Here is a 24,150-nt window from a genome sequence, read left to right as displayed (position 1 = left end):
TGTCTCTACAAGAAATTTAAAAATTAGCTGGGTGTGGTGGCCCCCTCCTGTAGTCCCAGCTACTGGGGAGGGTGAGGCGGGACGATCTCTTGAGCCAAACCACTTTCCACCACCTTCCAGGTCCAGCCGTCACCATCGCTCCCGCTCCCGGGCACCAGGGCACCCGCCTCCCCGCCCCCCTGCCTCCGGGCTCCCGTCCTCGCCCCCCAAAGTCCGTTCTCCCCACAGCCGCCAGAGGGCGCGAGTGTACAGCTCAGCCATTTCCAATCCAATCATTAATCGACAGACACTAGGGGGCGCCAGTATACACCCGAGTGATTTCCAGTCCGATCCATAATCCAATCATGTCCACCCTCTGCTGAGCCCTCCATGGTTTCTGAGCCAAAGTCCTCCCTGCGGTCCAGAAGGCCATGTAAGATCTGCCCCTTCACCTCTCGGCCCTCGCCTCCTCCGGCTCTGAGCCTCCATCACTCTTTCTGCCCCAGGGGCCTCGTCCCTGCTCCTCAAACATGCCAGGTCCCGCCTTCGCTCTACTCCCTCAGCCTGGAACTCGTTCCTGGACCTCTGCACACAGCGCTCCCTGTTCCCGTTCAAATGCCACTTCCTCTGGGAAGCCTGCTCTGACTGCCCTTTTAAATAGAGACCCTTGGCTGAGCTTGGAGGCTCCCGCCTGTAATCCCAGCACTTTGGGAGGCTGAGGCGGGAGGATCGCTTGAGGCCAGGAGTTTGAGACCAGCCTGAGCAAGAGCCAGACCCTGTCTCTACAACAAACAGAAAAATTAGCCAGGTGTGGTGGCACAAACTTGTAGTCCCAGCTACTCGGGAGGCTGAGGCAGGAGGATCGCTTGAGCCCAGGAGTTCAAGGCTACAGTGAGCTGTGATGACAGCACTGCACTCTAACCTGGGCAACAGAGCGAGACCTTATCTCAAAAAAATAAAAATAAATGAAAAAATAAAACACGTATCCCCAAAGAAAAAAGACCAGAAGGTCACGAAGGCCATTGATTTATGGTTCAACACTAACAGCAAGAATAATTGTAATAACAGCACAGTAACTAACATTTTTTGAGCTTTCATTATGAGCTAGCTGGGCACTGTCCTAGGCACCTGCTATCTATTTACCCTCACAATAATACAATAAAATGGGTGCCATCATTATTCCCACTTTATGGATGAAGAAACTGAGGCACAAAGGTTAAAACAACTGTCCAAGGTCACAGAGGAAGTAAGCGGTATGGCCAGAATTCAAACCCAGAGTGTCAGTCTTACCTACCATGGAGATGCTTTGGTATACACCTTTTCTGTCTTTTAACCACACTTACTTACATACAATCTTTCTTATTTTAAAATGTGGAATCTGCCCCAGTCTTGAAGGTTCAGTGGTGTGGAAAAACCACCACAGGCTGGCACAGTGGCTCACGCCTATAATCCCAGCGCTCTGGGAGGCTGAGGCAGGAGGATCACTTGAGGCCAGGAGTTCGAGACCAGCCTGAGCAAGAGTGAGACCCCCATCTCTACTAAAAACAGAAAAAAGTTATCCAGGGGTGGTGGTGTGTACCTGTAGTCCCAGCTGCTCGGGAGGCTGAGGCAGGAAGATCGCTTGAGCCCAGGAGTTTGAGAACAGCCTGGACAACATAACAAGACCCCATCTCTAAAAAGAAAAAATTTAAAAATTAGAGCCCAGGAGTTTGCGGTTGCTGTGATCTAGGCTGACGCCACAGCACGCTAGCCTGGGCAACAGAGCCAGACTCTGTCTCAAAAACCAAACCAAACCAAAAAATTGATCCCAGGCCAGGCGTGGTGGCTCACACCTGTAATCCTAGCACTCTGGGAGGCTGAGACGGGTGGATCACTGGAGGTCAGGAGTTCGAGACCAGCCTGAGCAAGAGTGAGACCCCGTCTCTACCAAAAATAGAAAGAAATGATTTGGACAGCTAAAAATCTATATAGAAAAAATTAGCCGGGCATGGTGGCGCATGCCTGTAGTCCCAGCTACTCGGGAGGCTGAGGCAGGAGGATCGCTTGAGCCCAGGAGTTTGAGGTTGCTGTGAGCTAGGCTGACGCCACGGCACTCACTCTAGCCCAGGCAACAAAGCGAGACTCTGTCTCAAAAAAAAAAAAAATGATCCCAGTATGCTGCTAAATGGACACCACAGTTTCCAAAGTTGTGCATTTGGAACAATCCCACCTTTTTGAAAAACTAGCACAGACACCTGTTCCAAAGAGAAAAATAACTTAAAGAAAATGCACAAAAAACACCAGCATGGCTGGGCTGTGGGTGATTTTTTTTTCTCATATAAGCTTTTCTGAAAATTTTCGCAAATTGTTTCTAATGAGCATATCCCTTTGGCACTCAGAAAAAAATGTTTTCAAGAAAATGGAGCGATGTTACAATTGTTTTTAAAAGGTGACCTGGGGTGGGAACCCAAACTGAATTCTAAGTCTTGTTTTCAGCCAAAGTCTCTGCATTCCTGTGAGGGTTTTGTCAATATCAAAGCAGATGCTCCTCGCTGAGACCCGGGCGGGGACACTGGGAACCAGGACCTCATCTTGGACCGGGGGCAAGTGAGAGATAATTTGGGGAAACAAAACACAGTTCTGACCTGAAACTGAGCCAGCTCCTCAGGGGTCATGAAAAACGATTCCACCCAGCACAGGAATTTTCCTTGCAGGCTGTGTTCAGACTGTTTCCTGTGACTTTCTTTTAAAAGATCTGGGTGAGTCAGTGTATGAATTTCTGGGAGCCCTGACTGTGTGCCAGGTGCTGAAATGGTCTGGAATCGTCTGTCTTATCCTCAGAGGTAGGCGCTATTGGAATACCCATTTTGCAGAAGAGAGACCCGAGGCTCAGAGGAGGAAGCCCCCATGCCCCAGGCCACACAGCCTGGAGCAGAGGAGCTGAGAGTTGAAGTCCACTGTCTGGACTCCAAAGTCAATGCTTCTTTCTGATGGGTGGCATCTGCCCATTCACTAATCCACCACGTCTTCACTCAATAAATATCCACTGAGCACCCAGTGTATGCCAACCACTGTGCTAAACAAGCAGATGTGGTCCCTGCCATGTTAGTGATCCAGATGTGTAAACAACTACTTTTTATTTTATTTATTTTTTGAGATAGGATCTCACTCTATTGCCCAGGCCAGAGTGCAGTAGCATCATCACAGCTCACTGCAACCTCAAACTGCTGGGCTCAAGTGATTCTCCTGCCTCAGCCTCCCAAGTAGCTGGGACCACAAGCATGCGTCACCCCACCAGGCTAATTTTTCTATCTTTTGTAGAGACAGGGTCTTGCCGTGTTGCCCAGGCTGGTCTCGATCTCCTGGCCTCAAGTGATCCTCCAACCTCAGCATCCCGAAATGCTGGGATTACAGGCATGAGCCACCATGCCCGGCCAGACAATTACAATATCAGACCCGGCTTCTTTCTGAGAACATCACATGACAGGGATCTCACCACCTGTCAAAGCAGCCTGGTCCACTATTGGTGGACTCTGGTCTCGTCCACCTTGTGTTCTAGTGGCTTGGGCTGCTATGACAAAAGTACCATAGACTGGGTGCCTTAAACAATAGGCATTTGTTTCTCACAATTCTGGAAGGTGGGGAGTCCAAGGTCAAGGCACCGGCAGATTTGGTGTCTGGTGAGGACTCACTTCCCGGTTCATAGACACTCATCTTTTTGCTCAAGGAGTGAGGTGGCTCTCGGGGCCTCTTTTACAAGGGCACTAATCCCATTTATGAGGGCTCCACCCTCATGACCTAATCACCTCCCAAAGGCCCCACCTCCTAATACTATCGACTTGGGGGTTAGGATTTCAACATATGGATTTTGGGGGGACACAAACATTCAGTCCCTAACACTCACTGTTCCTGGGCCCTGGAAGCCCTCAGGCCTTCACAAGGCAAATGCAGGCACCACATTCAGAAGGCAGACCTTCCATCCGATTGCCCCTCCCCTCCAGCTGGGCCTGGCTTCCGGCATCTCCCAGGAGCAGCCTCTGCCCTCGCGACACCTGGGGACTCTCAAAGCATCACCTGGCACCAGTCACAGGGTTGACGAAAGTAAACACAGATGTAGCAGTGAGCACCCGTGTCTACCTGCCATTATTTAAACACAACATGAACTCACGGCCATTTCTGATCACAAAGGCAGCTTGTGCTGTAATTCCCGTTGTAGGAAATATCTAGAATAGGCTGTTTCATAGGGACAGAAAGTAGAACAGAGGTTGCCAGGGGCTGGGAGAAAGCAAAAAACAGGGAGTTCTCACATAATGGGTACAGCATTTCAGCTTGGAGCCATAAAAAAGTTGGGAAAGTTGGCTAAAATGGGCCAGGCGCAGTGGCTCACGCCTGTAATCCCAGCACTCTGGGAGGCCGAGGCGGGAGGATCACTTGAGCTCAGGAGTTCAAGACCAGCCTGAGCAAGAGCGAGACCCCTATCTCTACTAAAACCAGAAAAAAATTAGCCAGGCATGGTGGCACGTGCCTGTAGTCCCAGCTACTTGGGAGGCTGAGACAGGAGGATCACTTGAGCCCAGGAGTTTGAGGTTGCAGTGAGCTATGGTGATGCCACAGCACTCTACCCAGGGCAACAGAGCAAGACTCTGTCTCAAAGAAATTTTAAAAAGGCTAAAATGGCAAATTTTATGTTCTATGTATTTTACCACAGTTTTTTAAATTAAAAAACATGGGTCTTGCTATGCTGCCCAGTCTGATCTCAAACTCCTAGGCTCAAGCAATCCTCCTGCCTCATCTTCCTGAGTAGCTGGGACTACAGGCATGTGCCACTCTGAATGGCTTATTTTACCACAATTTTAAAAGAGCATTAAAAAAAAAAAAAGGAGCCCGTGCTTAGGGTTAAAACATTCGAACATTGTAAAAATTGAGAGCAACCTAGCAAGAGAGAGTACATTTTAATCCTGCATATTCTTCCAGATTTTTTCTATCTTATAATAACCTGTATAACTTCTTCTTTTTCTTTTATTTATTTATTTATTTATTTATTTACTTTTTTTAGAGACAGGGTCTCACTCTATCACCCAGGCTGGAGTGCAGTAGCGTGATCGTAGCTCACTGCAGCCTCGAACTCCTGGCCTCAAGCAATCCTCCTATCTCTGCCTCCCAAAGTGTTGGGATTGCAGGCGTGAGCCACCATACCTGACTACTATTATAACTTTAAACAATCTGAGCTCTCTCTATGTTACTTTATTCCTATCTGTTTTGTTCACTGTGTACCTTCACTGCGTGGTATACTATAGGAGCTCTATAAAGACCCACAGACTTTTTATTAAAGCTCCAGTGAAATGAGGAAATCCTGGTGCCTGGAGTTTAGAGCCCTGGGCGCCCGCCCTAGCTCTGCCTCTCACTAGCTGTGGGCCCTTGAGCCTGGTTGCTTGGCCTCAGTATGCCTTAGTCTTATCTGTAAAATGGGCTCAGGAAGTGTTTTCACACAAGGATGTGGAGGAACTGGAACCTTCAAACGCTGCTGGTGGGAATGTCCAATGGGGTAGCCACTTCGGAAAACAGTTGGCAACTCCTCAAAATGTTAAACATAACATTCCCGTATGACCCGGCCATTCCATGCCTAGGTATATACTCAAGAGAAATGAACACCTATGTTCACACAAATACTTGTTCTGGAGTGTTCACAGGAGCAGTGTTGGCAGTAGGCAAAAGGTGGAAGTGACCCGTGTGTCCAACCACTGGTGGATAGGTAAACATGTGGTCTGTCCGTGTAAAAGGAATGACGGGTAGACACGTGCTACAACGGGACGAAACCTTGCAAACATTACACTAAGTCTAAGAAACCACCAGGAAAGCTGAGGTCAGGTCAGCCCAGTGACAGAAGCAAACCATCGCCCAACTGGTAACCATTTCCTCTGTGGCCTCGGAAAAATGGGCCGTGATTTTGTTTTGTGGCTTGAAACCACGGAGGCTGTTCCCATGGCGGGGTTTCCCCGCCACCCCCGCCACCCCCGCCACGTCGGAAGTTTTCTCTCATGCGTGTCTGGAGCAAATACGGTGGCTCCTGTCACGCTGAGGTCTGGCTGCACCTCCCTCGAGGCTACTGCTCTCCCTTCTCTGTGTGGCTGTGTTCCTTTGAGACTCTCTGCTTTCCCCATGCCACCTTCTGGTGGCTTTATCTTAATCTGGGTTCCCCAGAAGCCACCGCTGTGACAGGAATTAAGTATAAGTTCTTGGCGGTGACCCCAGGAAGCACCAGATGAGAAGAGCAGACGTGTATGAGTTTGCTAGAGCTGCTATGACAATGCAACACAGACTGGGTGGCTTACACGACACCAATGTAATGTCTTAAATTTCAGGAGCCTTGAAGTCCGGATCAAGGTGTCAGCAGGGTTGGTTCCTTCCGAGGCCTCTCTCCTTGGCTTGTAGACTGTCTGTGTGTCCAAATCCCACCTTGTGAAGACATTGGTCATATTGGATTAGGGTCCACCCTAATAACCTCACTTTTACTTCATTACCTCTTTATTGATTGATTGATTGATTGAGACAGGGTGTCACTCTGTTGCCTAGGCTAAGGTGCCGTGGCGTCAGCCTAGCTCACAGCAACCTCAAATTCCTGGGCTTAAGTGATCCTCCTCCCTCAGCCTCCTGAGTAGCTGGGACTACAGGCATGCGCCACCATGCCCGGCTAATTTTTTCTATATGTTTTTAGTTGTCCAGCTAATTTCTTTCTATTTTTAGTAGAAATGGGGTCTCGCTCTTGCTGAGGCTGGTCTTGAACTCCTGACCTCGAGCGATCCTCCCGCCTTGGCCTCCCAGAGTGCTAGGATTACAGGCATGAGCCACTGTGCCCAGCTGGGAGCAATTCTTTAAGGCATCTGCAACCCCCCAGATGCAACCTGGAGATATCACGCTTTCTGCTGGTGGCAGTCATCGGATTTGCTGATGCTGCTGTTTATTGTGCACGTTCCTAAAGGAAGGAAAAGCCCAATTTCAGAGGTTGGTGAAAATAAAGAGGCAAGTTTTCCCCCTCCAAGTTCATGAACTCCCCTGAGTTCTATTTGCAGATTCCTTGGGTGTCAGGGACCCTAGACACTCGGATGTGATGGAAAATCAGCCAACTTGAGCTAGGTGCAGTGGCACTTGCCCATAGTCCCAGCTGCTCAGGAGGCTGAGGCAGGAGGATCCCTTGAGCCCAGGAGTTCGAGGCTGCAGTGAGCTACGATGACGTCACTGCACTCCAGTCTGGGCCACGGAGCAAGACCCTATCTCTAAAAAAAAAAAAACTCAACAGAGGTGTCACTGAGAAGAATAAGACGTGAGTTCCAGGGATAGACACAAGCTTTGAGACAGACAAGCGTTCGGCAGCTGGGCCATCTGTTCAAAGAACAACAGGAAGCCTGTGGCCTGCCCCCCTGCCCTCCCTAGACCCTTTCTTTGTGACTTAAACTCCCAGAGGCAGGCCGGGACACCGGCTTCCAGCTTCCTTCTCTGGCTCCGGAAGCAGCAGAAAAAACAATCCGCCAAGGCAGCGTCTCCCGTTGACATTTCCCTGGTCCCCATCACGGGCCTGCAGGGCCAGCACTGAGGTTACTACGCCCATTTCACAGATGCGGTCACCGAGGCCCCGAGAGATCTCAGGTCACACAGTCTGGCTGTGGCCAAGCCAGGACTCGAATGCAGGTCTCTCTGGACTCTACCTCCCGCCCGTGACTGTTGCTACTCTGATTTCACCGCCAGCCGCAAGACACCCCTTCATTCATTCACCCATCTAGCCAGCGATTCACCAAATTGCCAAAATGCATCTGAAAAACCAGGGGAGAGATTTCCCTGAAGATGACACACGTGGCTCGAGTCTCAGGACTTAAACACTGTGTGACTTGAGGCTGGTGGCCGTCCCTCTCTCAGCCACAACTTCCCACACCTGTAGAATGGTGACCTGGGATGACAATACCGTCTCCTGGGTTTAGCAGGCACCTGCAGATGCCAGGTGCTCAGTGGACGTCCCCTGTCGGCTGCTCCCCTAACCTGGCCTGACCCCCCCACGCACTTCTCCGTGTGGCAGCAGGGTTCCCTGCCTGTGGGCAGGACAGGGCAAGTGTCCTGGGCTGGCTGCCCCCCCATTCCCTACTGGCAGTCACAGTAGGCACCAGGAGGCAGGGAGGCAGCAGGGTCCCCTGTCCAGTGGGCCCCGTACTCCTCTGGCTCATTCATTCTCTTATTGAGCACCTACAGTATGCACAGCCGTGTGCTGGGTGCTGGGGACACAACAAGGAATAAAGGAGAGGAAAAGTGCCTGCCCTTACAGAGTTGACATGTGGGTGGAGGACACAGATGTCACAGAACCAGACAGTCATTGCTGAGGGTGATCAGGACTGTGGTGGGAGAGCCCCAGGGGCCGGCGGGACCCGCAGGGGAGGGAGGTAGTCAGGGAAGGCTTCCAAGAGGTGTGAGAGCTAAAGAAGGAACGGGAGTTTGTTCGGGTAAGGAGTGGGGGACACGGTGTTCCAGGCGGAGGGTACGGCCGGTGCAAAGGTCTGCATGCAGGCGGCTGCTCCGGGGACAGAAAGACACAAAAGCACAGGCTAACACTAGTGATTCAAATAGCAAGGTCCCGGAACAAGCGCGAGCAGCAGATCAGGAAACAGAAGAGAGCTCAGAAATAGATAATCATGGAGCACCCACTATGCGCACAGCCGACAGACCCCGCGGAGATAACCCAGCAATGGGGACGCTGACACTGCGTGATTGGGACTTTGACGGGGGATGCACAAGCAGCTGTGACACACACAAGCTGAGATGTAAGGGATGAAGAAGGGGTCTGGCAGAGGGGAGTGCGTGGAACAGCATTTCAGGTGGAGGGAACAGCAGGGGTGGCGGCACGGGTGAATTAGGAGATGCTCACTTGGGTGAGTCACTCGCCCAGAGCCCATGACTTCTCACCTCCCTCTAAGCCCCACCACTGTCCTCGCCCACCCAGATCGGTGCTGTCTCTCCTCCTCAGTCCGCCAGCTCCTGCCTCACACCCTGCGATGGCAATGTGTTCTCCCCACAGCAGCCAGAAGAGGCCAAAGTCCCCGCCACTACCACGCTCAGCCTCTGTTTGGACAGCTGCCAGGGTCACCCCCAGCCCCGCCCAGCTGAGTCAGGGCTGGCTGTGCCCTGGCGAGGACCAGCCTCACCAATCAGGTCTGGCAGGCCCTGGGGCGGGCACTGGGCCCCAAGCAGCTCAGGTAGGGCTTTTGCTTGGAGGGATCTTTGAAGCAGCAATTCCACCAACACAGGGCTTCAAAGCCCCGCTGCTTCTATAAAGCATCAGCCCACCCCTGCAAGGGCCTAGAGCTCGCTGCTGCAGAGCCAGACCGACCTCCTGATGTCTGTGTCTCCCGCTGCAACTGGCCACGAGCTCACATGGAGCAGACCAGGAAACTGAGGTTCAGAGAAGTTGAGCAATTTACCTGGAGTCACACAGCTAAGATCGGATTGGAGTCCAACTGGTCTTTAGAGAAAACCACTTTGGGGTCAGGGTGCCTGGATCCAATCTTGGGTCTGACACTAATTTCCTAGGCAATTAGGGCAAGTCTCTCCAGGTTTTCCTCAGTTTCTTCATCTGTAAAAGGGAGATAATGCCAGCATCCACGTATGGGAACGAGAACAGCGTGTGCAAAGGCCCTGAGGTGGAGCCATGTCCTGGCGTTTAGAGGCACGTCCAGGAAGCCTCAGTTGGTGGAATGGAATGATTGAGTGGGGAGAGGGAAGAGGCAGGGCAGGGAAGTGATGGGGGCAGATTATGTGGGACCTTGTGGGCTATAGAAGGATTTCGGCTTTCTACCCCGAGTGAGGTGGGAGCCATGGAAGGTTCTGCACAGAGGAGGGTCATGTCCACGTTTCCTGCCCAGACTGGCTCCCAGCAGCCTGAGCGGCGAGGTAGGAACTTCAGTCAGGAGACTGCAGGGTGACACTAGGTGGGGCATAGCAGGGCATGATGGGTGGAGTCACACCTGGCTTCTCCCACGCCAAAGTGGCTGGACTGCTCGGGACAAACATGTGGGCTGCTGACACATGTGTGCACATGTCACATGTGAGGCTGTGAGAAGCCCTGCTGTGGCCTCACTAGCCTGGGTGCTATCCTGGGCCTAAGTGGCAGGGTTTGGGGGTTGTCCCACAACCCAGGTTTCCTTCCTGGGGGCTCAAGATCTGACACTGATTCACTAGGCAACTGGGAAAAGTCACCCTGTCTCTGCAGGCCTCAGTTTCCTCATCTGCAAATAGAAGATATAATGCCAGCACCCATACACGGTAACGAGAACAGCATGTGCAAAGGCCCTGAGGCACAGCTATGTCCCGGCATTACTGAGCATCAAATTCTCCCTAGGACATTTGGTGACCAGGGCAAGAAGGGGCCGTCCAGGAGAAGAGACCTGCTCATGCCACAGCATGGAAGTGGGAAAGGGTGTGGCCCATCCAGGAGTGGGAGCTAGAGAATTCTCCAAAAATGCCACAGCAAGGCTGGGAGCGGGGCTGTTGGGGAGAGATTTGAGACTACAGATTAACCAAGACACCCCTGCATCTTCCTTCCTGTGGAGGTGGACGGGCGGGCCCGGTCCACGGACTGGCTCACTCGGGTCCCACAGCCAGGTCCTTGGGGGGTAGACGGGGGGCGGGTCACATGTCCTGACACCCCGAGCCCAGCTGGACCCCTCTGCTTCCCCCACTCTGACTGGGCTTGGAGGAAGGTGGGGGACACATCCCGTGGAGGCCCCGGAGACCCCTGTGAGTCACTGCGTCTGAACGCCGGTGTGCCTCAGTTTACAAATCTGTGAAACGGCAGAGAGCACTAGTTCCTTCCTCCTGCGTGAAGCACAGGGCCGTGCCAGGATACCCACTAGCGGTGACACCTGTGGTTATGGTTATCAGCTGCATGAACGTTGCTGTTGTTTCCCGGCCTGGGGTCAGAGGGCAGAAAGAGCGCTCCCCACTCTGCCCCTCCCCTCCCTCCCTGCAGCCCTTGTGCGACCCCCTTCCCCTGAGCCTCAGTTTCCCCAGCGTGGCCCCGCGCGCGCGGAGGTGGCCCCTCCGGCCGGCAGGGGCAGCACGGAGCTCCGGGACACCCGGAAGGGCCCCGCCCCCGGCGCCGGCCCCGCCCAGCCCCGGGCTGCCCAGACCCGGGAGGCGGCGGCGGTGGCGGTGGCGGTGGCGGCGGTCGTCGCGGCGGGGCCCGGGCGCGGGGCTGCCATGGCTGTCGCCGAGCGCCGCGCCTTCGCGCACAAGATCAACAGGTAGCGCGGCCGCGGGTCCCCTCCCCGCCGCCCCCACCCCCGCCAGGGCGCCCCCCAGCCCGGGTCAGCCCCCTTCCGCCGGGGCCTGGGTCCCGCCAGCTCGCGCCGGCCCGGGCTGGAGGCGGGAGCAGTCGGGGAGGGCGGCGAGGGTCCCAGCTTGGGGGACGAGTCCGGGCTGGGAGCGCGATGGCGGCGGAGGTGTCCCCTCGGAGCCGGTGCGACGCGTGGGGGCGTGTCCGGAGGGCTTCCCGGAGGAGGCGGCGCGGGGACTGCCGGTGCCGGCAGCCCTCCGCACCCCCTCCCTGTCTCCGGCCCCTCGGCGTCCCCGCGCTCTAGGGGATGGGGTGGGTGGACTTGTACCTTCCTCTGCCCCAGGTTTGGGGCGGGGACTCTCGAGACCCCGGGATTTGGGAACAGGGGTGGTGCTCCCGGTGGCTTTTGAAACCCCTGGAGAAGTTTCCTGTATCCTTCCTCGCCCCCCACCCCCAACACTCAGGGTCCAGTGCCCAGCTGTCCGAGGGGGTGGCTGGGGACAGCTGGGGACGCCCCCTCCCCCCCACCTCCTGCTTCGGGCTCTCCCAGCACGGTGGCCGCGCTGGGGATGGATGGGTGATTGTATGGAAGGAGTGGGGGCTGGGGACAGCACCAGCTGGTGGGCAGACGGGGGAGGGGACAGGCGCCAGGCGCTGGGGGATCCATTTCTGAGGCCACTGGGGATTGTCAGAGAATCAGCTTGGGAGGGGGATGTCCGACTCTCTGGGGCTGAAAAACCCCGCCCTAAACTGGGGGGGCGGTCTTTGCCACTAAGGTCAGGGGGAATTGTGTCCTGACCACCCGCCCCCCAGGTGAAAGAGCCACCGTGTAGGTCAAGCCCTGGTGTGATGGAGACAAAAGATCCCACTCTTGGAGGTGGACAGAGTGGGAGAGAGAAGCATGATAAAGTAGATTACCGGTTCCTGATAAGTGCTTTGGGGACAAACAATACTGGGAGAGGGGATGGGGAGGGTGGGGGCTATTTTAGATATGGGAGGTGGGTCACAAAGGCCTGGATGTTCAGCTGCCTTTGAACAAAGACCTGAAGGAGGTGAGGGAGGGATCCGTGCCCATTTGTGGAGCAAAAGAGGTCTAAACACAGCCAAGGGCAAGTGCAAAGGCCCTGAGGTATGAACAGAGAGGGAAGGAGATAGTAGGTAGATTGTACAGGGTGTTGAGGGCCACGGGGAGGACTTTGACCCCAAGTGAGGTGGGAGCCTTGGAGAGTTCAGAGCAGAGGAGGGATGTGACCTGGAGTCTAGGACATAATGGTTGGGCAATTTTTATGTTCTTCCATCGTCTCTGTCTTTGAATCGTCTCTCTGTCTTGGACCTTTGGTGTCTCTGAGGCTGGAGATGTTATTTTGGTCTGTTTCTTTGCCTCTGAGTCCCTCTGTACCTGGGTCATGGCTTCTAGTCAAGTGAGAAAGAGGGGTCTTGGGTCCCGCCCTGGGGAACAGGTGCTGCAGAGTTCAGGGTAACAGCAGAGAAAGAGGCCGGGTGCGGTGGCTCGCGCCTGTAATCTCAGCACTCTGAGAGGCCAAGGCAGGAGGATCACTTGAGGTCAGGAGTTTCTACTAAACCCCATCTCTACTAAAAATAGAAAAATTAGCTGGACATTGCAGCATGTGCCTGTAGTCCGAGCTACTTGGGAGGCTGAGGCAGGAGGATCACTTGAGCCCAGGAGTTCGAGGCTGCAGTGAGCTATGATCACAATTGCACTTGACCCAGGGTGACAGAGTGAGACTTTGTCTCAAAAAAAGAAAAAAGAAAAAAAAGAGCAGAGAAAGATCCTGGGGCCCCAGTGAACTGCAAGCAAGTGGCCCAAGGCTTCCAGAGCAGCATGATGGGCACCCACGTATGTCTACATGCTCAGACCTGGTCCTGTGTTCATCCATTCATTCAATCATTCGTTCCACAAATACCAGATTAACCCAAATGTTACGTAGGTCCACAGATTCCTAATGAACAGATTCTTTTTTAAAAAGAGGTTTTGGGAGGGACAAACTAAAAATACAAAATTTTGTGAAGATAGATAACATAGACAAATGTTGTATACAATCTAATCTGTTCTCTTTCTTTCTTTCTTTTGAAATGGGGTCTTGCTATGTTGCCCAGGCTGGTCTCCAACTCTTGGGCTCAAGCAATCCTCCCATCTCAGCCTCCCGAGTAGCTGGGACTACAGGTGCACACCACCATGCCCGGCTAAACTTCTTAGTTTTTGTAGAGACAGGGTCTCGCTCGGTTGCCCGGGTGGGTCTTGAACTCCTGACCTCAAGTGATCTTCCTGCCTCAACCTCCCAAAGTGCTGGGATTATAGGCATGAGCCACCGTGCCCAGCTAGCTTATACCATTTTAAATCAAATACAGTATAGAACGATCATAATGATCAGCATTTATTATGCACTTATTTGGTGCTGGTCCCCATCTGGGATGTCACTTATTTGTCACCACAGCCCATTGACTTCGTTATGACGATTGAAACGGAGGCTCAAAGTAGTGAAGTCACTCTGAGGGTCTGCAGTGGAGAAGTGAGCCCGGAGCAATCTCGGAAACTTTCCCTCTTCCTGCCCTCACGTATCCCAAAGCACGTTTATTCAACTTCCTGGGAGTCTCTGACAGTAGCATCTTCATTCCCAGCCTCCATTGTCCAATGTGAGGCAGTTTACATTTCTCATTTAAAGAAATAATGATTTGTTGGAGGGCTGGAAAGAAAATGAGTTGTGCATTGACAGGTTTTAAAATCCCCAAAGTACGGCCAGAATTTGGGGAAAGCTTCTGTGTCACCTTGTCTTTGAATATATCTGCAAACGCAAGCACACATATATGTTATTATTTTTTACATTTTTAAAAAAATGTGACTTATGACATTTGTACAAAAAAATAGAACATAAAGAGTAATTATAGGGCTGGGCGCGGTGGCTCACACCTGTAATCCCAACACTTTGGGGAGTTCAAGGCAGGAGAATTACTTGAGGTCAGGAGTTCGAGACCAGCCTGAGCAAGAGTGGGACCCCATCTCTACAAAAAATAGAAAAAATTAGCTGGGCTTGGTGGCACACGTCTGTAGTCAGTCCCAGCTACTTGGGAGGCTGAGGCAGGAGGATCACTTGAGCCCAGGAGTGTGAGGTTGCTTTGAGCTAGGCTGATGCCATGGCACTCTAGCTGGGACAACAGAGTGAGACTCTGTCTCAAAAAAAAAAAAAGAAAGAAAGAAAAAAATTTCTACCAATGAGGGGTTTATAGGATTTTATACGGATTTGTTTTCTTCCTTGCTTTTTGCACAAGTGGGAACACACAGTGCCCGAGGCTTCTGTCATTCTTGTGTCTGGCATTAGCGTCCTCCCTCCTGGTGTGGATAGACCTCAGTTAATCTGGCCAGCCCTGGGGTGATATCTATGGTCTCATCTGAATTCCCGGTAATGCTTCCCCTTCATCTTTCCCCTCTGAGCTTGGAGGCTCTTTAGTGTCATGTGGGGTCATCAGATTTTCTTCTCAGGAGTATTTATTCCAACAGTAAGCCATAGCCAACAACCTCGTCTTTATAGTTTCTCCCATTGCAATGGTGATATCACCTCCTGGGGAAGACCACTAAATTCAGCTCAATATTTTGCCTCCTTTTTGGAGACGTGCTCCACTGGGGGTGTCTGATGCGGGGGCGAGAAAGAGAGAGGTTGGAGAGAAATCCCAGGTGTGGATCCTGAGTGCCCGAGAAGGTAGGGTTGCCCCTAGTGAGATGGGGAGGATGGTGGGAGGGTGGCTTGTGGCCACGCTGCGTGCAAGACACCCGCAAGACCCCCACTTGGGCACACAAAGCAGGCAGGTGTCACACAAGATGGATCCAAGGATTCGTGAGTGTTGGATGGTGTTTAAATCCTGGGAGTGGATGGGATCTTTGTGGTGGGGGCTTGGGGAGGTGGACAGAGATGAGGTCGGTTCTAAAGCCCCCTGTTCTTGGCCCTGCTGTCCCTTTGTGGGCGATACGGAATGTCCAGTTTTGAAAAGCACAGACTTTGACCTCCGGCTGACCAGGGTTCGATTCTGGGCCCCGCGGAGTTTGGCTGTGTGGCCCTGGGTGGGGCAGGGCTTTTTTCTGAGCCTTACTAACCTTTGGTATAAAAACAGGGACAGACGGCCAGGCGTGGTGGCTCACACCTATACTCCCAGCACTTTGGGAGGTCAAAGTGGGAAGATCACTTGAGGCCAGGAGTTCAGGACCAGCCTGGGCAATATAGTGAGACTCCATCTCTATTAAAAAAATGGAAAAATTAGCCAGGCATGGTGGCGCATACCTGTAGTGTCCCAGCTACTCAGGATGCTGAGGCAGGAGGATCACTTGAGCCCAGGAGTTCGAGGCTGCAGTGAGCTACTATGTCACCACTGCACTCCAGCCGGGGTAGCAGAGCGAGACCCTGTCTCAAAAACAGAAACAAAAACAAAAAACAGGGCCAGAAACCCCAGCTGTCCAGGATTGTCTTTGAAGACAACATGATGACAGACAGCCTTAATTGAGCACTTACTACATGCCATGCCCTACACTTAGCTCACTAAGGTGCACGCAAGCCTGAGACCCCAGGCCAGGAGAGGGGCAGTCACTCACTCGTGCTCAACAGCTCCAAGTGCAGTCAACTCGCTCCCATGGCCGTGGTGCTGTGGACCCGGCTGCGTTTTCTCAACTGCAGGGGCCTCTCTCCAAGGCCAAGGGGAAAATGAAGCTGGAGGCCTAGCCCTCCCTCCTCCCTTCTCCCGCCTCTGGGACAGCAGCTGCAGAACAGCTGGGACCAGGGCACTGTTTCGTCCCTGTCCCCTGTCTCAGCATCTTTTGTAAATCACTCCCTGGCCCCTGTGTGCCAGGGTTCCTTCTGTAGGAGGCAGCCCCAAGTTTGGGAGTTTGAGAACAAAGCCCTCATTTTTAACACCCTGTAAGCTCCTCCCTCACCTGCCAGCCAGAAGCAGCAAGACTGCAGTTTGGCAATAAAAACAGAATATAGGGACAGAAAGGGAGTGAGGCTGGGGTCTCAAACTGGAGGCCCCCATGTCAGATTAAGGTTGTGATCAAGTTTTGTTGGACCCACATGGATTTGAATTCGGAGGCCTCCAGTCGGCAGGGAGGCTTCCAGTGGCCTCAGTGGCCCCCACCCCCTGTCCTTAGAGCCTTCCCTGGGCCCAGCACACACCCTCAGCTCATTGATGGCCCGTGGGCCGTCAGGTTTGCAATGGTTAGCGTCACACTCTTTGGTGCATATCTTTTTATTATGAAAATTTCCAAGCACACGAAAATGGAAAGGGAGGGAAGCCAGAACACTGGGCAATCAGTTTGTCAGTTTTAAGAGGGACTGAGGCCCAGAGAGAGTGTCCTACCTGCCCAAAGCCACACAGCTCAAAGATCTAGGGCTTCCCCTAATACAGTGGATTTGGGCAAGTTGGATCAGGAGGGAGACAGGGAAGGATTCACTCATTCTATTTAAAAATTAAAAAAAAAAAAAAAAGGCCAGGCATGGTGGCTCTCACCTGTAATCCTAGCACTCTGAGAGGCCGAGGCGGGAGGATCACTTGAGGTCAGGAGTTTGAGACAGCCTGAGCAAGAGCGAGACCCCGTCTCTACTGAAAATAGAAAAAATTAGCCAGGGGTTTTGGTGCGCACCTGTAGTCCCAGCTACTCGGGAGGCTGAGGCAGGAGGATGGCTTGAGCCCAGGAGTGTGAGGTTGCTGTGAGCTAGGCTGACGCCAAGGCATTCTAGCCTGGGCAACAGAGCGAGACCTGTCTCAAAAAAAAAAAGCCATTTATTGAGAACCTAGTATGTGCAGGGCCCAGCGCTGGGCCCTCCATGGGGACCACACGGTCCTAGCTCCTGCCTTCACAGAGTTGCTGGGGAGAAGGGGTCTGCGTGCTCAGAGCACAGAGCCCAGCCTCAGGGCCTTTTCACAAGACCTTTGTCCTGTGAGGTCAAGGTAGCTACAAATGGGTAAACTGAGGCTCGGGTGTGGGAATGACTTGTCCAAGGCCCCGTAGCAAGAACCGAAAGGGACATACCTTCTGGATGGGGCCCAGGGGGCAGGGTTGGGTGTGTTTGGGGAACCCCAGGGTGAGCAGAGTTCCCCCAGATGAGGGAGAAAGCCCAGCCAGGAGGGCAAGAGGAGTCTGTGGCCCCCTCAAGCCCCATCTGGTGGCGGCACCCAATGTGTGCTTGACAGGGAAGCAGTTGGAAGGGCCCCAGGCCTAGCTTTGGGGGGACTGGTGAGCCGTGTGCCCTGGGGCTCCGCAGCCTGAGGTGTGTGGCTCCCAATGCCTGGGTTCTCCTATCATAGACTGGGTTCTCAGGGCCCCGCTGCCTGAGTTTTCCTGCTCCCAACAGTCCCCTTCCTGTCCTTCCCAGGACGGTGGCCGCAGAGGTGCGGAAGCAGGTGTCGCGGGAACGCAGTGGCTCCCCTCATTCCAGCAGGCGCAGCAGCAGCTCCCTAGGGGTAAGTGTTTTTGGGGTGCCTCCCTAGGTCCCTTCCCTGTCCATGGGCAAACAGAGATGGATGCAGCAGTGGCAGGGGAGGGTAGCCCTGTCCTGGTCCTAGCGCTGTCCCCCTTCTGTTCCTGTGGCCACCCTCCCTGCAGCTGCTTGGGGGTAGCCCAGTGTGTGGCCAGGAGGGTGTGGCTCCTGCCTGCTGTCACCGCACCTCCTGCTGCCTGGACCACCCAGCTGGGGCTGGGGGAGGGTGGCCCTGGGGGAGTGGAGTGACTTCCGCCTGCAGCGAGGAGAGGGGTGGAGCCCTCTTGCCCACAGGGCCTTAGGAATTGTCTCTGGCCTGGGCCTCTGTCAACATTTCTTTCCTTTCACCATTAGCTCCTGCCCATCCAGGCACCAGGGTGTGATTTCCTTCCTGGAGTCGCAGGAGGGAGGTGGGGGTGGGGAGTCCGAGGTCATGGACTTCCACGGCCCCTCCACAGCTCCAGCACCCTCCATGGCTCCCACCACGCTCCTATTTGAGTCCGAAGCCAACACGCACCCTGTCTCCCCCATTCTCAGCCTCTGGGGCAGCCACATCACAGCCACCTTGCTCCAACTCAGGTCCCATTGACGGAGGTCATTGAGCCCCTGGACTTCGAGGATGTGTTGCTGAGCCGGCCACCAGACGCCGAGCCTGGGCCCCTCAGGGACCTGGTAGAATTTCCAGCGGATGACTTGGAGCTGCTGCTGCAGCCCCGGGAATGCCGGACCACGGAGCCTGGGATCCCCGAGGATGGGTGGGTTCAGCCCCACACCCTCCCCCCCACGACTCCACCCTGCCTCTGTGACCCGCCATCAACACCCCCTTTCCGGGCAGACTCCAGAACCCAACGGGCCCAAGTTCAACTCCTGGCATGGCTGTGTGACCTTGGACGAGTCATCCTTCCTCTCTGAGCCTCCGTCTCCCCGTCTCTGAGTTAGGCAGGGCAGTCCCCACCTTGCAGGCCGTTGGAATGATGCACAGAGGCCCTGCCTCTGTTTACCTGGATTTTATTTTGCTACAGAAAACTGGATGCTCAGGTGAGGGCTGCGGTGGAGATGTACACAGAGGACTGGGTCATCGTCCACAGAAGGTGGGTTCGACTCGCAGGCAGCTCAGTGGGGTCTGAGCCTGGAAGAGCTGAGCTATTGTCCATGGCCGGTCCTACTGTTTATCTCCCCACTCTCCCTGCAAGGGCAGCCACACTTCTCTGGCAGAGCACAAGGAGGGTGGTGGCCCTGCAGGCATCACGTGGGTCTTGGTAGGTATGTTGGGGTGCACTGGGGAGCCCCAGGGAGCCCTCAGCCCCACTACCTGCCCAGCCGTGCCTCCCACCAGGTACCAGCACCTGAGTGCAGCATACAGCCCTGTCACCACGGAGACGCAGCGAGAGCGGCAGAAGGGCCTCACCCGCCAGGTCTTTGAGCAGGACACGTCTGGGGATGAGAAGTCCGGCCCTGAGGACTCGGTGAGGGAACCCCTGGCCAGGGTCATGGCAGGGCTATATGTGCAGGCTCCAGCGCCAGCTTTCGGGCACATGTGACAGGAAATGACCCAAAACAGCCTTGAGCCCAAAAGGAATTTTATTGGCCCCATGAGTGAAAAGTTACGGGTGATAATTATAAATACTTATCCAGTGCTTAGCTTACTAAATACTTTCTACTTGTTCACTCCTTTCATCCTACGAATCAGGGCAACCATTGCACCCATTTTGCAGTTCAAGAAGCTGAGGCGTGGCAAAGTTATTACAGGCCTTGAGCCTCTACGTTCAACCTATTTTGTCCATCAACGTTTAACCTACTTTATACCAACGATAATTATTCTAAGAACTATTGCATTGTTTCCATTGTTATTTTTAGATGTAAATGGGGAAACTGAGGCCCTTAGGGGGGAGTCAGAGAGCCAGGGTTGCAGAACTGAGCGGAGATTTGAACTAGGGCAGTCTGGCTCTGACCGCATCGGAGTCTGAGGTTGGGAAGAACCCTCCCCTCACCTGGCAACAGTGAGCAAAGTCCCAGGGAAGGCTCTCATTGGCCCGTACCTTAGAGCCAATCCCAGCCAATTCTGGGAACTAGAAGATGTGTTCTGATTGGCTAGACAAGGGTCATGTGAAGCCCAGAATGTGAGACAGGAGTAGCCTCCCAATATTTATTTGGTACCTATTATATGCTCCTATGTTTTTATTTAACCATTTATTGAGTGCTTACTGTATACTCTTATTCAATCAGTAAACAGTGGTAAAAGTGGGAGGGGCTCCCCAGACAGAAGTTTCTAGAAAGTGGGTCAGAAAAGCCCTCAGGAGACTCTTGTAGTGGTGACCACACCCTCAGCTTCCTCATCTCAGAGTGAGGCTAGAGTGCATCCACCTGGCGCTCAGTGCTTGCGCATTCTGCACTGGCAGGATGACTCCCAGCGCTGCTCGGGCTCCCCAGACGACACCCCTCGAAGTAGCGGCGCCTCTGGCATCTTCGACTTGCGGAACTTGGCAGCTGATTCGCTGCTGCCCTCGCTGCTGGAGCGGGCCGCCCCTGAGGACGTGGACCGGCGCAATGAAGTCCTGCGGCGACAGCACCGGCCCCAGGCCCTGCTCACTCTCTACCCAGCGCCTGATGAGGTGGGTGCCTGAGGACTTAGCAGTCCAACTGACATGTTTCGCTATATATCAGCCAACCAGCATTTACTGGGTGCCTACTGTATACCTTATGTTTATTCAATAGCTTTCGTATATGGACACCTACTATATATACCTATATTTATCCAATCAGCATTTATTAGGCACTTATGGTATACTCTATGTTTATTTAGTAGCTTTTTTATATGAACACCTACTATGTACTCCTATATTTATCCAAGCAGCATTTATTGGGTACCAACTATATATCCCCATATTTATTCAACCAATACTTCCTATGTGCCCACTGTGTAGTTCTCTATTTAATCAGTCACTATTTGTTGAGCACCTACCATATATGCTTATATTTAGCCAACCAACATTTATTTGGCACCTATTATATGCTCCTATGTTTTTATGTAATCATTTATTGAGTACTTACTATATACTCATATTAATTCAGTCAGTATTTATTGGCTGCCTAGTGCATATTGCTCTCTATATATCCAATTAGCATTTATTGAACACTTTCTGTATGTAACTGTGTTTATTCAACCAATTTTTAGTAAGTACCTATTGTATAACTCTATATTTATTTGACTAATATGTTTGGGTACCCACTGTATTGTTGGCATTGGGGATATAGCCATGAATAAAATAGACCCAGTCCCTGCCATAGACCCCTCTACTAGGAAACTGTAACCCAGACAGAGTAGTGCCATGCTGAGATGCTGGCAATTGTCCCTCACACAGCCCTCCACGTCCCAGCCACATGGGCCATTGTAACAGGGCATCATGAGCACCTGGAAGAGGTGCCTGCCCAGATCTCAGAGGTCAGGGAAGGCTTCCTGGGGGAAGTGTCAGCTAAACTGTGACCTGAACAGACATTGGCTAGACGAGGAGGAGTGTAGAAGAACCGCATTCCAGGCTCTTCCTGGAGGGCGTGTCCCAGCTGCACCCCCCCACCCTGACTTTTGGCAGGATGAAACCGTGGAACGCTGCAGCCGCCCGGAGCCACCCCGTGAGCACTTTGGACAGAGGATCCTGGTCAAGTGTTTGTCGCTTAAGTGAGTGTAGTGAACTAGACGAGGGCCACACAGTTCCAGTGCGGTACATACTGTGTGAGCGATGCCATCACCACATGCAGCCCTGTGGCCTAGGAGGCTTTTATGGGGGAAAATAAAACTTCCCTTTTCATTATTCTAAGCCGCCAATGCTTACGCGCCAATTGTGTGCCAGGCTCTGTTCTCAGCCCTTCATGTATATTAACCCATCTGATCTTTACTACAACCTTGTGAAGTGGGCACAGGTGGGGAAACTGAGGCACAAAGTGGTGACGTCATTGTGCCAAGATCACACGACTTGAGAGGCCAGAGTCTGGCACTCGCTTGCCCTGCTGCTAGGATCCAAGATTGGGGGTGGCAGTGCTAGGGACACTGGGCCTGGCTCCCAGCCGCCCAAGGCCCACTCCACATCAGCCCCCCGGGAGCAGCCAGAAGTGTGGGAATGGAACGAACAGGATGTGGACTTGGAGCCAGGCCTGGCCCTGCCCCTCCTCCCCACCCGGAGTTCCTGCCTGGATAGGGGCAGGAAAGGGAGGCTCCATCTGGCCTGAGGCCCGGGTGGGCCTCCTGTTCTAAGCACAAGGATTGGGAACCTGCTCTGTGTGCTCATCCAGTCATTCAACAAACACTCATGGAGCGGCTGCAGGGTACAGGACACGTATCTGAGCTATGACCACACAGAGCTGCGATGAGAGATGCTCAGGGTGCTTAGGGGCCCACAGGAGGCTCCTGACCCAGCTTGAGGGGTGGCAGCGGGGATCTGGGACAGCTTCCCTGGAGGGGAGATGTGGAAGCTAGGACCCAGCAGTGAGGAGGAGCTGGCTGAACAGAGAAGACCAGGGTGGTGGTGGGTGTGGGAGACATAGCACATGCAAGGGCGGTGACACAAGAGTGGGCACCCAGTCCTTCCAGAGAGGGGCAAAACTGAGGCCAAGGGGTGGGCAGGCTGAGCCATGTCTTCAGGGCAGTGGAAGCCCGGGCTCAGTCATTCAGTTTGAAGACGCTTCCTTAGCAGGCGCGTGGCACATGGGGCCCAGCAAAGCAAACTAAGACAGGGAGGCCGTTACGGTGGCCGTTCAGGTGAGTGAGGACAGGACTCAGCCCAGGGTGGCAGCAGCAGCAAAGGACACCTCAGAAAGGAGGTACAGGGAGGCCCAAGAGTCAAGAATTTCAAGATGGGGGGATTGTTGCGCCAGAAGCTGCTTCCACGCTGGCTGAACAGGTGCCATGGATGCAGGGAGGAGGGGCTGTGTGTGTGTGTGTGTGTGTGTGTGTGTGTGTGTGTGTTACTCCATGCCTCAGTTTCCCCTTTTGCAAAATGGAATGCACCTTTTATGCAAGCCCTTAAGTGGTGGGTCCTTGTGGGCCAGTGGAAGTCAGATGTGCCCCCCACATCTTGGGCCTCAAGAGGAAGTGGCATGTGTGGACGGCAGGGGTGTCAGTGTGACCCTCCTCCCCATTTACGGGCAGGTTCGAGATTGAAATTGAACCCATCTTTGGGATCTTGGCCCTGTACGACATGCGGGAGAAAAAGAAGGTAGGACCTCCTTTCTTCTCTTTCTTCCCCCATCCTCTTCCTCCTTGCTGGGGGGCTGTGGGCTTCCCGGAGGTGGTTGCCCAGCTGCCTCTGGTGTCCCCAGATCTCAGAGAACTTCTACTTTGACTTGAACTCGGACTCCATGAAGGGTCTGCTTCGGGCCCACGGCACCCACCCCGCCATCTCTACCCTAGCCCGCTCTGCCATCTTCTCTGTGACCTACCCCTCACCCGACATCTTCCTGGTCATCAAGGTAACCACTGGGGCTGGGCAAGAGGGTGGTCATGGTGAGTGCCATAGGTTCAGTTCCTGCCTTCATGGAATGAGACAGACATGTCACCAAGAACAGTGATCTAGGCTGTTGTAGGGGAGAAATTACCGAGGGCTTCCATGGAGAGGTAACAGCTGAGCTAAGATCCACAGGGAGAAAGGCTGTCCCCATGCAATAGCCCCCGGGGCGGGGGGAGGGCAGGAAGCGAGTGAGATGCTTTGGGAAGTTGTCGGACAGATGAAGGACCTCGCTGGCACACTCATTTGGGATTTTCTGTTTCCAGGAGTGAGGTCAAATTTCCCTTCCCAAAACCTTCAATTAGGTTACAACGATGAAATCAATGGAGGGCCCACAGGCAGGGCTTGCTCATGGTCGCGCTTCACAGGGGTTCCCTCCTTTAGTCCTCACAGCAGGCCTCCAGGTGGGGGTTGCCATGGTGCCCATTTTCCAGATGGGGAAACTCAGGCTCAGAGCTGGTAAGGGACCTGCCCAGGGTCCCAGAGTCCCTGAGTGGTCAGGATTGAAGTCCAGGCCTCGTGGCCCAGAGCCATGCGAGGAGTGGCTTCTGTGGATGCTAACAAAGGAAGATATAAATGCAGGGAAAATACCACCAGCTAAATGTGGGCTTGGGGTTTGGGGGTGGGGTGGCCTCCAGGCAGACCAAGTGCTAGCACTTGATCCCAAGGACAGTGGGAGCCATAGGAGGTGTTAGAGCAAAAGCCTTTACAGGATGGGAGTATCTGGGGGTCCAGGGGGCTGGGTGGGAGATCAGGAGGGGAGGGGGATCCCGGCAACACCTCACTGGGCCCACCTGCCCCGTAGCTGGAGAAGGTGCTGCAGCAAGGGGACATCAGCGAGTGCTGCGAACCCTACATGGTGATGAAGGAGGTGGACACAGCCAAAGTAAGCGTTGGG

General features: G+C 53.7%; 1 protein-coding gene across 5 annotated transcripts in view; it reads left to right on the top strand.

The window, feature by feature from the left end:
• The first annotated feature begins 11,103 nt into the window (after positions 1 to 11,103).
• Positions 11,104 to 24,150, top strand: part of DOCK6 (dedicator of cytokinesis 6) — a 40,717-nt gene continuing 27,670 nt past the window's right edge. For 3 of the 5 annotated variants that reach the window (XM_045546256.1, XM_045546239.1, XM_045546233.1), the window contains exons 1-10: positions 11,153 to 11,240; positions 17,650 to 17,737; positions 18,334 to 18,509; positions 18,777 to 18,845; positions 19,091 to 19,220; positions 20,154 to 20,366; positions 21,345 to 21,430; positions 22,898 to 22,964; positions 23,068 to 23,217; positions 24,058 to 24,138. In XM_045546256.1, the coding sequence (XP_045402212.1) occupies positions 11,197 to 11,240; positions 17,650 to 17,737; positions 18,334 to 18,509; positions 18,777 to 18,845; positions 19,091 to 19,220; positions 20,154 to 20,366; positions 21,345 to 21,430; positions 22,898 to 22,964; positions 23,068 to 23,217; positions 24,058 to 24,138 (1,104 nt within the window). In that variant the 5' untranslated portion in view covers positions 11,153 to 11,196. Of the gene's footprint in view, positions 11,241 to 17,649; positions 17,738 to 18,333; positions 18,510 to 18,776; positions 18,846 to 19,090; positions 19,221 to 20,153; positions 20,367 to 21,344; positions 21,431 to 22,897; positions 22,965 to 23,067; positions 23,218 to 24,057; positions 24,139 to 24,150 lie in introns of all 5 variants that reach the window. The other 2 variants (XM_045546248.1, XM_045546229.1) reach the window with 2 other exon arrangements.

The sequence above is a fragment of the Lemur catta genome, chromosome 1 (genome assembly GCF_020740605.2).
Source record: "Lemur catta isolate mLemCat1 chromosome 1, mLemCat1.pri, whole genome shotgun sequence".
NCBI classification, from domain to species: domain Eukaryota; kingdom Metazoa; phylum Chordata; class Mammalia; order Primates; family Lemuridae; genus Lemur; species Lemur catta.
Note: the sequence above shows the minus strand (reverse complement) of the source record. Positions and strands in the feature narration are given on the sequence as shown.